At 38.3% G+C, this 17,153-nt stretch overlaps 1 protein-coding gene across 1 annotated transcript; it reads left to right on the top strand.

The window, feature by feature from the left end:
• Positions 1-2,079: 2,079 nt before the first annotated feature.
• LOC122561922 (ectonucleotide pyrophosphatase/phosphodiesterase family member 7-like) lies at positions 2,080-16,522 on the top strand. Its single transcript, XM_043714245.1, has 5 exons — positions 2,080-2,352; positions 4,750-4,895; positions 6,983-7,612; positions 13,866-14,097; positions 16,408-16,522. The coding sequence occupies exons 1-5, from the start codon at positions 2,109-2,111 to the stop codon at positions 16,518-16,520; spliced, it is 1,365 nt and encodes a 454-aa protein (XP_043570180.1). The 5' UTR covers positions 2,080-2,108; the 3' UTR covers positions 16,521-16,522.
• Positions 16,523-17,153: the final 631 nt, after the last annotated feature.

Raw genomic sequence — 17,153 nt, 5'->3', positions numbered from 1 at the left:
GACCATTTCACGCAGAGGGTGCTACATGTATGGAATGAACTACCAGGGGAAGTGGTGAAGGTTAATACAATTGCAACATTTAAAAGACATTTAGATGGATATATGAATAGGAAAGGTTTGGAGGGATATGGGCAGGGTGCTGGCAGGTAGGACTACATTGGGTTGGGTTATATGGTTGGTATGGATGAGTTGGATCAAATGGTCTGTTTCTGTGCTGTACATCTCTATGACTCTGTCAGACTATGTAATTCAGACATTGTATAACTACCCATTAAGCTCTTTATATTAAACTTCTGTTTTCCAACCAGACTAAGTAGCTTTTCTGCTGAAAACGTTGTTGGGCATCCTTCCCCATTATGTATGAGCAATGTGAATTAATACTAATGAGAAAGATTGGTGACAGTGAATTGATCTATGTATCACAGATGATTCCAGTAGACATGACTACAAAACATACCATGATAGGGGTACCCATCACCTACTAGCTCACAAAATGCTAACAGTAGTATCCTTCTGAAGAAATCTCCAACGATCTCAAAGGCACAGCCATCAAAGGAGGAGGAGGAAGGAGAAAAAGTACTGAGATGAGATCAACTGAGTTAAGAGTGTGAGCAGACCAAGAGGCAAGTAATTAACGATAGAGGGGGAAAGAAGAAATGCCATTAAGTTGTCCAGATGGGTGCAGCTCCAACAACATCCAAGCTTGACACTATGCAGGGCAAAGTGGCCCATTTCATTTGCACCGAATCCACCAAACATTGACTCCCCTTACCACTGATGCTCAGTAGCAGCAGTGCATACCACTTACAAGATGCACTGCACAAATTGACCACGGGCACTTAGTTGGCACCTTCCAAATCCATGAACAACCATATAGAAGGATAAATGCATTACATACATGAGGACACCACGTCCACAAGCTCCCCTCCAAGATACTTACTCGTCTGACTTGGAAACATATCACTGTTCCTTCAATGTCACTGGGTCAAAAATCCTGGAATTCCCTCTCAAATAGGATCTTCATGGGCATCAACACAACAAAAGGGCTTAAGAAGATACTGCACCATCACCTTCTCAATGGCCATTAGGGATGGGAAATTAATGCTGGCCCAGCCAGTGAGATCCACATCCCCCGAATGAATTTGAAAAATGATGCTGAAGCACTAAGCTATCAAAACTGGGAGGGATGCATGCTTTCTGTTTCAGATATTAACTTAATTAAGGCCTTTCCTATCCCAGCTCAGTGAGGCCTCAAAAGACACCTACCAGTAGATTTAAGAGGAGTCAACTAAATGAGACCCTGTTGCTGTGGTTAGAGATTCACAGCCTCATTGGAAAAGTGATTCAGGGATCAGAAAGGGGGTGGGAGATCAAGATTTGGTAGGGTGACAGAGGAGTCAAAGGGAACGGCAGTAGGGACATGACTAGACAGATAGACAGATACAGACAGGCAGACAGATAGATAGATAGGCCTCCTGCTGCATATATCACTTGATACTAGCAGTCCATTTTGATAAGAAATCAAATTTGTTTCATGATTGCCTCAATATACTCAATTTCCAAAAGTAAATTGAAAAAAGACAAGAATATTTTAGATACAGCTTTCATGTTGCTCCTAGTCCATGGCAAACTCGGAATGGAAATCTCTGAACATTTCCTATTAGAGTCTGAAGAGTTCCTTTCATTTTGAAGCACGTATCCAATAAGGCATAAATAAGAAGAGCCCCAAAACGAACTTCACCTAATGACAGGAGACAATCATTTTTCTTTTGAACCCTATCATGACTTTCATAAATATTTAAGCTTGTCGAGAATATTACAGACCAACTTGTAAATCTATTATTTGGTAAATAATTTTCCTGCCATGAAGGGATAAGCTATCAAATTCCATTCTGCAGAAGATAAACATCACGTAACATAGATTAATCTAATCTCCAGCAGAGCTGTTCCAAAGTGAAAACAGTCAACTAGTTTGTTTTGAAATCTTCTGCTACCACCATAAAGATTTATTTTGGGATAAGTTAAAGTTATATAAACTCTATTCGTTGAGAGGTAAACATGTCAGTTTTTGTTCTTGGTTGCTGCAGTGACTAGAAGCAGCCAGGGAAATGTATTCTGTCCTATACGTGAGTCTTTTACTATCACTGACACATAGTCTTCCTACCTTTAGGAATGGACAGAAGAGTCATAACAAGCTGCTACTTATTTCCTTTGATGGCTTTCGTTGGGATTATGACGAAGATGTCGAATGCCCAAATTTGAAAAATTTAATTAGAGAAGGCGTAAAAGCTAAATATGTTACACCCCCCTTTATTACAATAACCTCTCCATCTCATTTCACATTGCTAACGGGTAAGTTCTCTTCCTTCATTGTTGTTCTGATTGAATGGATAATTGGATTGTTGCAAAGTTGTAATGATTTACAAACTTCAACAAATTATCTAATTGTTATGCAGCAAAGGGAACAGACTTTAACCATGTATATCAAAGTCTGCAATATGCATTTCAATTATAAGGATCATTGGGTATTTCCATGGCTTCTGCTAGGGATAGGCAATAAACATTGGCCAGCCAGAGATACCCACATTCCATGAGTGAATTTAAAAACAGTTATTACTCCAATTAAAAGTAATACTTATTCATATTTACTGATAATTGTAATGTAACACTGGATTCGGTTTCCTTTGCTCATGTTTTCAATTTATGGATTAACTTTGTGACTAGTAGCTAGGTAGCACCATATCACCAAAGCGCTAACTGATGTGTTAACACGGATAAACCTGTTAATCTTAAATACAGCAACTTGGAGAAAATAAAAAAAAAGCTTATTCAGAGTAACTGTGACAGAATTTGGCAGAATCATTGCTAAATGCTAAGTTTATTTACATTACCAAATGTAAAGTATTATAATTTGTAAATACTTAGGATCAATTTTCTAGAAGTACCATTCATTTTGTCTTATTTAAGGGTGTTGACAGCTCCGGGAGGAATTCCTTACAGCCAAGAGCAGGGAGTATAGTTTTAATAATTTCATTGTGAAAAGCAGTGAAATAAAGTCTTCTCTTCCCTCAAGTGCACATCTTCCAAAACGACGATTTATGTGTGAGATGAAGAGAAAGAAAGAAGGCATACAACATAATACTTTACCAATATTTGATTCATTCTGAAGAATATCAGAATTGTTTAGATGACTTTTGTCCATCTATTTTATATCTTAAATTCAGATTCTCTCTTTTTTTTGTTGTAAATTCTTTATTGGTTAAGAAAAACAGATTGTAGTTTCCAGAAAAGTGTTATCTGTTGTGCTGTAATCGATTATTGAAATGTTGAAAATTTACAGTATAATATGAAGCAATTGAATCTATTGTCTGTGCCAGCTTTGCAGAACTATACAAAATAAAATCACAGTACCAACACAAACTAGACCAGCACTGCCATTTAGTGGGAAGGAATTTTTTTTTAAATACAGTTCCCCACAGTCTTAAAAAGGTACTGATTGTGCCAGCTTTGCAGAACTATACAAAATAAAATCACAGTACCAACACAAACTAGACCAGCACTGCCATTTAGTGGGAAGGATTTTTTTTTAAATACAGTTCCCCACAGTCTTAAAAAGGTACTGATATTACTCAATTCTCCCTTGTCTAATGCATTTATTAAGCTGCTGTTTGACAACATTGAATTGGTACGTCATAGAAATGCTATGACTCTGAAAGAGGCCATTCAGCCCATCATGTCATAGCTTCCCAAATTTAGGGGTAAATTCCAGACACTCTCACCCTCTGGGTGAAAATATTTTTCTTCATGTCCCCTCTAATCCTTAAATCTCTATCTGGCAATTGACATTTTCATGAGGAACAACAGATCATCCTTGCCTGCTGTATCCTAAGCCTTCATTATGGTGTACTCCTCATTTATGTCACCCTTTAAATCAAATGTTTGGATCAGATGTTTTCTGCAAAGTTCTTGTCATGATTTCTAAGTCATTGAGAAGTATCTCTAACTTCAAAACGGTAGTCAGCAGCTGCATCCCAAAATGTTAGTTGCACACTGCAGTCAGTGGGCATGTAAATCACAAAAAAAAACTGATTAACACAAATACACAGTTACACAAATATGTCCCTCAATAATATTTAAGAACATGTCAATAGAGTAAAAAAATCACATTTAATAAAATCAAAATATTGTAAGTATGAGTAAATTGTCCAATTTTTCCCTCATAAGACAATTCCTTCACCCCAAAAAATGAATCAAGTGGGTCTTATCTGAACTGCTACTAATGGAATTATATCCTTACTTAAATAAAACTACTTAATAATAAGACTAAAATTATCCACAGTACTTGGATTTGGTTTTGCCAATGTCCTGGGGAACAGAAGGAAAAACTCCCTACTTTTGTATTCCATTTCCTTTACAATAAACAACATTCCATTTGTTTTCCTAATCACTTGCTGCAACTGCACGTTAATGTTTTGTGATTCAAATAGCAGAACAAGATCTCTTTGTACCACACAGTTGCTACCTCTCTCCATTTAAATAATGTATGGCTTTCTGTTTTTCTACAAAAATGGGCAACTTCATATGATATTTGGCAAATAAAAGAAAGCAGATCTGTTTTTCCTTTTCAATAAGGTAAATATTGTAAATGTGTGATTATCAGAACAGAACTGCAATCTGGGCATTATTCATTACATTTATATAACTTTCAGCATTATAAAGTAAGAAACTAAACATCTATTTTCACTAAAGGTAGATATATCGAGACGCATGGTGTGATCCACAATATATGGTTCAACACAACAACTGGACAAAAAGTGCAATATTACCAGGCGCAGAGTATCAACAAATATTGGGATGCTGGAAGTTTGCCAATCTGGATCACTGCTCAGCGACAGGTAAAGGAGATTATTGGAGTATTTCTTGTAAATCTACTGGAAAAAGAGGTATAAAAATGATTATGAGCAGCAAGTTTAATCTGGAGCTTTGGAGTATGGTCTTCCATCTCCCAACTGTGAAGTAAATCAGAAAGAAAAAGCAAAGATAAATCATTCTGGATGCAATCTCCAGCTTCCCCTTTAATTATTGCTGGTTTGGCTGCCAAGTGCCTGAGAGTACTGGCCTCAACTTGCATGTTACAGGCAGTCATAAGCAGGTTTTACAAAGGGAGCCTCAAACAGGTGTTTGCAGATATATGTAAGGGGCTTAATACTTGTTTTCAGGCCTGTGTATTGGTGACCTGTACAAGAGCCTTTACTAATATGATAGATAGCGTACGGTTGTAGCAACCAAATTGATTCTTTTGGTGACCCCCTGGCAGAATACCAGAGCTATGATGCAATTCAGTTTATTTAGCATTAATTTCCTAACATGGGGTAAAGTTACATATTCGCAGAATTAAAATTAACAAAAACTTTCCATTGTGTTTACATGGGTTTCTTTAAAACTATAAAAGTAAAATTTGTTGAAGAGAAATAACTGAAGGTTTTTAATTCTCTTGGACAGCAGACAAAAATCACCTTAGGATCTGTCTGACCCAAACGTCTGCCCTTCCCAATTTAACAAAAACTGAAATTCAACTAAACATAGCAAGACACATCACAATGATATGTCCATAATTGTACCCAAAAACACAAAATAAGACTCAATGTCTTGAAATAACATTTTTTTGAGAATAAAAGAATTAAAATGTTCAAGGGTTTTAGCAGCCATCGTAAATAAGTGGAGGATGGAAATAAAATTTTCAAATCGGGAAGGTGGACATTTCTTTCAATGTTTTAAACTGCATCTTCCCTGTGAATGAGAGAGCTTCTATATTGCAATTACTGCTGGAAGACCACCAGAGGTTTCAGGTATGGGAATCAGTTGTCGTTTGACTAACTGAAGAATGGAACCAAATATATAATGTTGAGAATGCAGAATTCTATCCCCACATGGTAAAGCCAAATTCTTTTAGAATGCTGCGAGGATGGGGAACGTGTGATTAGAATTTTCATTCACCTGTGGAGACAGGTTGAGGAACTGACGGATGCATTTTCTTTTTGTCTCGGTCAGTGTGTTGCTCTCCTGATATGGTCCCACCTCGAGACAACTTTCATCAGCCTAGTTTCATGAAGCCTACTTGCCTGCAAGGACTAGATAGTCATGAGTCAATAACAACTTTTAAGGCCAATCTGTGTTTGCTAATTGGAACTTTCCACCCGCACATTCAGCTCCTGCCTACTGAGACCCAAATGGAGCCAAGGGTTGGAGGCAGCTTCCCACTGGTGAGCCAAGGAGGGGAAAATTCATTTAGGGAACACTTTTCCCAGTCTTACTCCCATCCATATCATGGCCATAGGGCAGCTTGCTGGTCATCAGTGGATAGGTTACTCCTCCACAAAATGTCTGGTCATTGTATCTACTTTGTTTTGAAAAATTTGTAAAACCACTCAAAAATCCCCATTTCTTCTCTTCTCTACATCAATGACTCCCTCCACAGACCATGAGCTGGCCATATGTCAGTATTGAAGGGCCTCCTATTATCTCTCCAACCTCAGGTGCTCACCTTCCATTCTCAATTGGTCTGAGCCCTCCGGCACGTTTACTTCATTGGTTTTCCACCCACTCCACCCCCTCCCCCAAACTGAAAATTGCACTCCAGCTCCCAGCACATGTGGGTTCCTGATCACAATTCCTCCTGATGGCAGCTTCACAAACTAAAATCCCCTCAAAACTTGTAAATTAAGGACAGGTCAGTTTAAAAGTTCTAAAAGATCCTATCAGCAATTTGTCAACTAAGTTTGACATTACAATGATGTTACCTTTCTGGTAGCATCAAAAAAAAACCTCAAGAATTTCACATCATTTTTCTACCTCCACTTTGATCAGAACCTTAAACTGAATTTGCAAGTTCAACTGATGAATATGCTGAGCAATTGCATTGCTGTAGAAAATATAAATGCATTAATCAAGTGATATTTTATCTCTATATGTATTTCTAAAGGGTTTAAAAACAGGCTCCTTTCACTTCCCTGGCACCAAACCTACCTATGATGGAGAAGATGCTTTCCTGAAAGTGGTAGAGCCTCCATTTTATGATTACAGCAATGAAACAGCCTGGAAAGAAAACATTGATACAGTAATGCAATGGTTCACTTCGCAAGGTCTGGATTTTGTTTCACTCTACTTTGGTGAACCAGATGGAGCTGGCCACAAACATGGACCTGAATCAATACAAAGAAAAGACATGGTGCGGCAGGTAGACAGAACAGTAGGTTACTTATTTCAGAGTATTGAAAGTCATGGCTTGAAATCTAAACTCAATGTCATCATCACTTCTGATCACGGAATGACTACTGTGCTGAAAGAACCCCAGGTGGAAGAAATTGTGCTGAAAAGAATTGCCAACTTCTCATTCAAGGACAATGATTTTGAATTACTCGATTATGGACCAAATGGCATGTTATTACCAAAAGAAGGAATGACAGAAAAGGTGTATCAAGCTCTAAAAGGTGCCCATCCTCATCTAAACGTTTATAAAAAAGAGGATTTTCCAAAAAGATTCCACTATTCTAACAATGAAAGAATTCTCCCTATTCTCATGTACGGTGACCTTGGCTATGTTGTTCATGGGGTGAGTACCTAAATAGAACAAATACAACTGAGGAGGGCAGTCTATTTATTTCCTCAATAGTGTGTTAATTCAGCATTGGTGCAGATGTGTAGATTTTACTTGACTGGTTGAGGCTCTGTAACTACAAAGCTGAAAGACATCTCATGAAGAGCTTTTATTGAGGCAGCTTCAGGCCAATTCACATCCAACAATCTGCTTTGAAAACTCTGCTCACATTTTGACAGTTGTAGCAAATTCCACTGCAACAGCAGAGATAGTCCACATTATTGAAAGTAAAGCATTGGGGAAAAAAAACAATTTTTAAAAGCAAAACATTATTTTGCCTTTTCGTCCAATGTTAATTAATCCTTCTAAATAAATTCTAGAACCTGGATCCAGATCTGCACCATCTCTATAGATTAATAAGCTTTCCGAAGGCCATATATTATTGATCTTCCCAGTTTCATTGAAATCCATCTATTCATTTATTTGTCTGGAAACAATAAATAAAGTATTAGTGTTTGACATTTTTTCCACTTTGTTTACAAACAAATCATCTAAACTCTCCGAATTCTGCTCTGCCTTTCCAATGGTCACTTGGCGTTTTGTAAATAGTAAGTGAAACATGCCACAGTTCTATGTTTGATCTTAAAGCTCTAAAGTCATCTGGTAAATTCTTAGTACCCCAGTGAATATCTAAAACTACTATTCTTATGGTTTTGATTCCAAGTTACATCATTTCAGTGTGATGTTCTATTCTCAAAAACAGAGTATAGATTTTCATTTTTACAAGAAGAGAATTGCCAAACAACTTCTGTGCATCAGTGCCACTTTAACAAAGAAGAAAATAATTATGATTTCCATTTTATTATTCAGTCATGAGACACAAGCACTAGCATGGCCAATATTTATGATATGCTTTGAGAATCTGATAGTGAACCAACCTCAAACTGTTGCCTTTATACAATACGTGTAGTACTTTGATGCATATGAATGATTTGCTAGACTATTTTACATGGCAGTTAAGAGGCAGGCACAATCCAACTGTTGCTGCGGATATGAAGTCACATGTAGCCCATACAGGGCAAAGATGGAAGATTTTCTTCCCTGGTCATTAGCAAACCAGATGGTTTTTGACAATCATTAAACTGCCTTCCTTGACCTCAAAACCATTTCTCTTGACTCCCACGGCCATGACATTGGAGGAGCGTTCATCTTTTTTGAAGAAAATCATTCTGCCAAGGCTAGCATTCATAACCAATTCATATACAACAAAATGACTTGTTCAGTCATTTCACAGGGCAGTGAGGAAGTTAGGTTAGCCACACTGCCATGGGTTTGAAATACATACTGGGCTAGGACGCCCAGGTGCAAATCCCACCTCCCTCAGAAGTGCCATACCATGTCAAACAAGTTGATTAGAAATATCTATAAGAACTGGAGTCATATACTAATCAGATCAGGTGAGAATAAAAGGTATTCTTTTCTAAAGTTCTAGAGTGAAGTAGACTTGTTATGATGTTAGCTTCTACCGATGGTTGCATTTTAAAAGATTTTCAGGTTAATTTAATAGCTGATTTTAAATTGCCCAGCTATTATAATGGGCTTCAATTCATGTCTCCGGATCATTAGCCTAGATCTTTCAATAATGAGGTAAAAACAAGGACTGCAGATGCTGGAAACCAGACTCTAGATTAGAGTGGTGCTGGAAAAGCACAGCAGGTCAGACAGCATCAGAGGAGCAGGAGTCCAGTAAATATAAGCCCTGTGCTATCAACTCCTTACAGATGACAGAAATTACCTCTAATTAAATGTAGAATATCTCAAAGCCAGTGTTTTTTGGTTCCGGCCACAAACCTCATTCCTTAACCAGAAACATTAGCCTTCTCAATGGAAATAGTCTGAGGCCAAACCAGACTGCTTGCAATTTTGGTGGTGTGTTTAATGCCAAAATGGATTTCCAACCATATATCCACATTATGAGGAAGATCATGTACTTCCAGTTCTGTAACTTTGCCTGACCCTGCCTTTGCCTCCACCCATCTGTTGCTTTTCGTATGCCTCGTCTTGAGCATTTCAATTACCTTTTAGCCAGTTTGCCCTCTTGCATCCTCCATAACCTGGACATCACCCAAAATAGTTGTCCTGGTCTTAATTCATACCAAGTTCTGCTCACCTAAAATCTCTGTGGTCACGAATCTACATTGAAACATTGCTAAACCAGTAGCCAATTTTAAAATATGCTTCCTGGTTTTCTCCATGACTTTTCCCTTCCCTATCCTTTTAACCTCCTCCAGCTCTACACTCACATTTGTTGCGTCTGATTTTAATTGGTCCATGGTGGTCTTTCTTTCAACTGTAAAGGCCTCAGGCTGTAGAACCTCCTTAAACATCTCCAACTCTAGCTTCCTCGGAGATGTCCCTACAACTTACTTCTTTGATTAAACATTTGGTTTTCTGCCTTAAAATTTCATTTAGTCGTTCAGTATTAAAATTTTATTTCATAACTTGCCTGAGGAAAAACTTGAGAATACTTTCTTTCAACTGTAAAGGCCTCAGGGTGTAGAACCTCCTTAAACATCTCCAACTCTAGCTTCCTCGGAGATGTCCCTACAACCTACTTCTTTGATTAAACATTTGGTTTTCTGCCTTAAAATTTCATTTAGTCGTTCAGTATTAAAATTTTATTTCATAACTTGCCTGAGGAAAAACTTGAGAATATTTTACTACTTTGAAATATTATGTAAATACAAACCATTATTGTTGATTATTAATCCACCCTCCTATTCGTGTGATGTTGTAACATGGGAAGATTGTATCTCCATTATAAGGACCTAAGTGTTTATTAAAAGGAAGGATCTGGGGAAACAATGGAAAGAAATGGCAGGAACTATGTGCAGGTACAAGTTTCTAAATGCCAACAAGTTGTTGGCAAATACTCCACTGCATTTTGCTATTTGATTACAATTTACCAACTCCTGATAACAAATTGGTTATAAACGCTTCAGTTACACAGAAATGAATCAAATCTTTAGGAATACTGATGCAAATACTAAACTAGAAAAGTGAATTTCTTTAAACTGGAGACAAAGTGATCCATTAAACTGGAGACAAAGTGATCCATGAAACCTAATTTGAGATTAGGCTCCATTTGTTGTGTCAGATATTTTTCCTTGGAAGATCCTCTGTAAGTACAAATATACAAGAGATTTTCAGGCATGTTTTGCAACAGTAATACATCACATACAAATATTTTACACATCTTCAAATCAGACAGGCATCTCAAATTCCTTATTTACAATCGTTTACACATGTAACAGTTTGCATTCTGAAAAGCTGGTTTGCGGTTTACATTCTTTCGAGTGTAACTTTTGATTTTAGGAATGAAAGTCTTAGCAATAAAAAGAACAGGCATCTGGTTGAGAAGGTTGGCAAAAACTGATGAGAATTCAACTCCAACAAGTCTAATTTATTACTATTAAAAAGGGAGCCTGGTTTTATCCTGCAAGGTCAAAACTGACAGTGAAAGAACCTGAGCATCAAATTATCCATATCTCAGCTTATAATGGAGATAGGGAGTCTGGAGAAAAGTTCAAACTTCATTAGCAATATAAAGCATTCACATAGACTATAATAATAGTTGGTTCATGGTAAAATTGTTTTGCATTGGTTTGATTTCTAAAACACGCCACATTGTCATGAAGATCGCAATTCAAGATGGATCCTTGACAAATTAAAGAAACGTCTAACCAGTATGTGTGTGGTGACAGAAGCAGACAGTTTGAAAATGTTTTAAAAGGTCCAAGCAGCTGAAAAATGTTCAATAGCTTGCAGCCACTGGAATAAATCAACAGTGGTCCTCTCAGAGCCTTGCAACCGAAGGCAGTCAGTTTGAAAATTAGCTTGGAAAAAGTTATATTGGTGCAATGGGATCAGAGAGAGGGAAAACTTACACATATCTCCAAGGCCAGGACAACAAGACTGAGGTTGGTTCACTAAGCAGGTGCTGGTATTTACACTGAAGCCAACTGTGATGGCAGGTGGATAGTGAGAGGCTCCAATTTCAGAAGTGTTCTAAAGGTTAAGAATAGGATACTTTGACCTTTCAATTTGATTCCAGGGTAAAGTTAGGACCGGTACAATAGCTAATCAATGCTTCATCTGCATACAAAGGTCCATGGGATTCATGTTGCCATGGTGAAGGGTGTAGAGGTAGTCATGGCATACAGAATTTCCTAAAAGCAATTACCTCAATATTTCAGAAAGGTTTAATCTGCCAGAATCCAGAAGACAGAGCACAGCTATCATCAGTAAGACAGCCAGTTGTTCAGACTGCAGGAATGTGGAAGTCTTGCCTAGCTTTAAGTTAAAGTTAAAAGGTAACGCATTGCAAAAGACAATTCTGTTGTTAAAGTCTCTCAGGTTGGAAAAAATGATCAGAACTAAAACCTCAGGAGCCAAGGATAATTTTTGACTGTGTCTTGGAGACTTGAAAGTCTACATAAACAGGAGTACAACATATACCCAAATGACATTCCTTGACTGTCAAAATAAAATCTCCTCTGTTTAACTTGTCCATGAAAGGGAGTGCATTTAGTCAACGGTGCTTTTAGTCCATTTGTTACAGAAAATGTCTTGTGGCATCTGTTTAGCTATTAACTGAAGTTCAAATGTCTCTTTAGAGGTTATTAGTCTCTACAGCAATTGTAACATTCAAGATGAGGAACCATTTCCTCACCAAGATTATGAAGAACCTGTGGAATTTGTTGCCACAGAAAATAGATGAGACCAAAACAAGGAGGCATTAGATAGAGTCAGAGTCAGTCCAATTAGTTCACGTCAACCAGCTATCCTATATAAATCTAGTCCCATTTGCCAGCATTTCGCCTCTATCCTTCTAAACCCTTCCTATTCATACACCCACCCAGGTGCCTTTTCAATGTTGTAATTGTACCAGCCTCCACCACTTCCTCTGGCAGCTCATTCCATACATGCACCACACTCTGCGTGAAAAAGTTGACCCTTAGATCTCTTTTAAATCTTTCCCCTCTCACCCTAAACCTAGGCCCTCAAGTTCTCGATTCACCCAGCCTAACAAAAGGACCTTGTCTATTTACTCTATCCATGTCTATCATGTTTATATAAACCTCCATAAGGTCTCCCCTCAGCCTCCAACGCTCTTGGAAAAATAGTCCCAGCCTAAACAGCCTCTACTTATAGTTCAAACCCTCCAGCCCTGGCAATATCCTTGTAAATCTATTCTGAACCCTTTTAGGTGTTCTCAGGGCTAAAGGGATCAAAAAATATAGGGACAATGCAGGAACAAGGTACTGGGTTGAATGGTCAGCCATGATCATGTTCAATGGCAGAGAAGGCTTAGAGGGCTAAATGACCTTCTACCTCTCCAATTTTCTATACTGACTACCTCAGAGATTTCAGGAGAATACTGCAAATGAATATAAATGGATGCGAATACGAGATCATGGAGTCCATGAGGGAGAAAGGAACAGAAGAATACCCAGTTAGGTTGAAATACAGTGGGAGACCTTTTATATGGAGAATAAATAAACATAAAATATCAGTGACATATTCCTATGAATACGTTTAATGTAAATAGAACTAATTGCAACGTCAAGTTGGGATGTTCACAATACGTTTATGTCCAATGAAAACAGACATATCTATTAGCAAACACTGCATTATCTATTTTTTTAAGAAAAAGAAATCAAACATTCATCTTTGAATTAAATAGGAAGTGAAATAGTTCCTGGAGTCTGTTGTGTAACCTCACTAATAAAGATCATTTCAATCCATCAGGTCAGGGACACACTCAGCTAGAGTTAGATGCTCTTTTACTGCAACCTAGCAGGTAGCATACAATGTAGATTTTAGGAACACAAAACATCAAGTAGGACAATCGCGCTGCAAACTTTAAACAAGTTTGCATTTCCAATAATGGATTCTTTGGAAATAAACCATAATCTTCCTTCACATAAAACTTCACATTTTTCTTTGAGCACCATAATGAGGTTCCATATTGTTTGATACAATTTTTTTTTCTGTACTAAAGTTCCTTCTCTTCTATACTAATATTTGTTCTAATTGGAAAATAAAACTGTTGTTTTCTTGAAACCTCGTGTGTTTGAGAGATTGATAGACCACAACTGTAGAGCTTGGATTTATAGCACCTAAATTCCAAAGCATATGACACTCTCTTTATGTTCTCTTATATTGTACCTGGAATGATCTTTGTGTTCCTTTGTTCTTCCATCAGAGAGCCAAATTCCAGTTTAACAAAGGTGAGCATGGTTTTGATAACGAGCACATGGACATGAAGATGATTTTTCGCGCATTTGGTCCAGATTTCAAAAAGAATTATTTGGCCGAGCCATTCGAAAGTGTGAACATTTATCCACTAATGTGCGAACTTCTCCACATAAAGCCAGAACCAAACAATGGATCTTTGGAACTTACCAGAAGAATGTTGAACTATGAAGACACCAAATGTAAGGAGCAACTTTGTAAGAACAAGCTCCATCATAGTCTTCTGATAAATGATGTTAGGACAATGAAATAAGAGCACAAAACAAAGATTATGATAATGTCAGTGTGAGACAACACTTTTCCCAGCAGATCAATTCAATATATATGTGTAGTGCTTCCATTTGCCTCAATTTGCAATTTGATTTCTGAACTTCACCTGCAATATGCATAATCTATCCCCTAATATCAAATCATAACTTCCCTATTTGCAAGATTTTATAGATTTTTTTGTTCCTAAAACATCACTTTCTCAAACGACCGAGTGCTACCTGCAAATGAGGATATTCTACTTTCAGTTCACAGACTGTTTTAGATGGTGGGGTGGATATTAAAGAGGGAAGGACTATCTGCCTCCCCACACCACCACCATCCATATCCCCCAACACCTCTCCACCCCACCCCCTCACCACCCCACACCCCCTCACCAAAACTCCAACCCCACCCCACACCTCCAGGCTAAACTGAAAATCGTCCCATACAATGGTTCTGGGAAATCCAGCTGCCCCACTGCAATACACCAGGATGACCTTAACGGGTTCAGACAGGTGCATACAACATTGGATATAGCCTCAGTTCTGATGAAGAGTCACGAGGCCCAAAACATTAAACGCTGATTTCTCTGCACAGATGGTGCCAGACCTGAGATTTTCCAGTAATCTCCAATTTGGTTTGTGATTGGATATGGGCTCCTGCCCAGGAGAGATGCCAGCCTGATACCAGCAGTGCCAAAAGAGACTGCTTCTGGGACTTGGGTGGCACGGTGGCTCAGTAGTTAGCACTGCTGCCTCAGTGCTAGGGACCCGAGTTCAATTCCCACCTCGGACAACTGTCTGTGTGGAGATTGCACGTTCTCCCCATGTCTGCATGGGTTTCCTCCCAGAATTCAAAAGCTGTGCGGGTTAGGTGAATTGGCAAAAATGGGGTAAATACATGGTAAGGGAAATGGGTGTGGGTGGGCTACTCTTTGGAAGGTTGGTGTGGGCCTGTTTCCATAGTGTAGGGAATCTAATCTAATCTATACGCGGTTCCAAAATACCAGACTGTGCTAATGCAGGGATTTTAGGAGGTGCAGGTGGGGAAAGAGCAAGAGAGATCACATGAGGGTGGATGTCAGAGTGCAGAATATGGGTAGTTGAGTTACGAAGGCTGCAGGCATAGGACCTTCCAAACAATCTCCTCTATAGCAGCTCACCAGCTTCCCATGAACTTTTAGGCTATACCCTACATTCTCCCACAGGCCAAACAGTTTCTGCCTCCATACCATGAGGCCTTTAAAAGGTAGTCAGTTATTCATCACAGGCCTCCTGCCCACCTCCCCCGAGCTGTGGATGCAGGTCCAGGTAGGCGGGGAAACAGCAAGCTGGCAACCCATTTTACTTTGTACCTTAGCCCACTAGGGAGCATAATCTTCATACTCATAACCAAAAGCAGCACAACTGATTTATCATGAGTATTCAATCAAATGCTAGACCAATTACAAAGTCAGAGAGATATACAGCATGGAAACAGACCCATTGGTCCAACTCATGTATAGTGACCAGATATCTTAAATTAATCTAGTCCCATTTGTCAGCACTTGGGTCATATCCCTCTGAACCATCCAGATGCCTTTTAAAATGTTATAATTGTACCAGCCTCCACCACTTCTTCAGGCAGCTTATTCCACACATCTTGACTTCCTATGCTTACTATTGAACCAGTTACAAAATTTATTAATTCCTTTTTGCCCCACCAAAAAGATTGTAATAGGAAATCGCCTGATTATCAAACACTTTCCGAAAGGAACATGCATACCCCCATGTACAAAATATCTATGCAACTAGATATCATGCAATTAAAGCACAGAATTTTTAATAAAATTGGAATAATAGCTCTTTCCGAAAGTCAGCATGTTGATCACTTGTTTTTGTTTTCTCCTACGGATGTCAAACCAACAAGCTAGGAATATACTTTGTGTTCATATCCATACACTTGTGTTCAATGAACCATGTGAAACTTCTGCCACATCATACTTCCAGCCTCATATTAAACACATTCCTTCCTCCATTCCCATGCAGGCACCATTTATGCAAACAATGAAATTCACTAATGTAGAACTTGCTTAAAAATGGATTTTTGCCCCAGTTGTTGATTTTTGTTTTTTTGGTGCAAATGGGCAAATTCAACAATCATAATTTCATGGATACAGAGGATATTTTGCACTTATACCAGTATTGAAACATACCTTCTTTCCAACTGTCTTCAGTCCTTTTAATCGTCTATTGTCTTTTCAGGTCCTGAGGAGACAAGCTCAGTACTACTTCAGGCAGTTATAGGTTTAGGAGTCGTTTCTGGTTTGATGGTTCTGACTGGTGTTATTGCTGGAACTCGTGCCTTGTGCAAGTGAAGAAACAGGCAAGTATCTGAAGATAAGGCTATCAAAGAATGCTGCAAACAATATATTTTAGCAGCTTAAGCACAGCCCATAGACCTATGTACTTTTGTGAGCCAATCCCTGTTAGCACAGTAGTACTTTTGTTTTTGAAAAATTCACCACCAGGCTGCTGCATATCACCCAAAGCACAAAAGATAACTTGTGACGAATAACTTGAAAATTAATCATTTGAGAAATTGTCTTAAATTCACCATCAACATGGATCCATGTTTCTACTTGCTGAAGTGAACCTTTTCTTTCAGAACACATTGAGAGCTTCTCCTGAAGATACACACATCTAAAGTGGTGTCATTCAGCCCATCAGAAATCAACTATTAAAATGGTGAAAAGTGTCCTCATTTGAAGTGTGACCAAGTTTCCTCCTCTTTAAATATCAAGATATTTCAGTAGGTTGGATTCATTTACTTGAACTTCAACCAAGCACAGAAAGTAGGAGTTAAATATTTTTCTGATTGCAAACAGAATGAGGTTGATAGCATTAACATGTCCCTTACAAATTACCTGATGGAAATTACAATTTTTACTTCTCTGAACAAAATAGATTAGCCACACTTTGAAAAGAAATATTGTTCCTGTGCACTGCCA

The sequence above is a fragment of the Chiloscyllium plagiosum genome, chromosome 24, assembly GCF_004010195.1.
Source record: "Chiloscyllium plagiosum isolate BGI_BamShark_2017 chromosome 24, ASM401019v2, whole genome shotgun sequence".
Classification (NCBI taxonomy): domain Eukaryota; kingdom Metazoa; phylum Chordata; class Chondrichthyes; order Orectolobiformes; family Hemiscylliidae; genus Chiloscyllium; species Chiloscyllium plagiosum.
The sequence above is the reverse complement of the archived record's forward strand: the minus strand, read 5'-3'. Positions and strand labels throughout refer to the sequence as shown.

What these genes read in the sequence shown, in the direction of transcription:
- LOC122561922 (XM_043714245.1), top strand. Translation starts at nt 2,109, where the DNA reads ATGTATTCTGTCCTATACGTGAGTCTTTTACTATCACTGACACATAGT. An exon ending in TTGGCTATGTTGTTCATGGG is followed by an intron (nt 7,613 to 13,865) that starts GTGAGTACCTAA and finishes TTCTTCCATCAG; the next exon opens with AGAGCCAAATTCCAGTTTAA. An exon ending in GAACTATGAAGACACCAAAT is followed by an intron (nt 14,098 to 16,407) that starts GTAAGGAGCAAC and finishes TTGTCTTTTCAG; the next exon opens with GTCCTGAGGAGACAAGCTCA.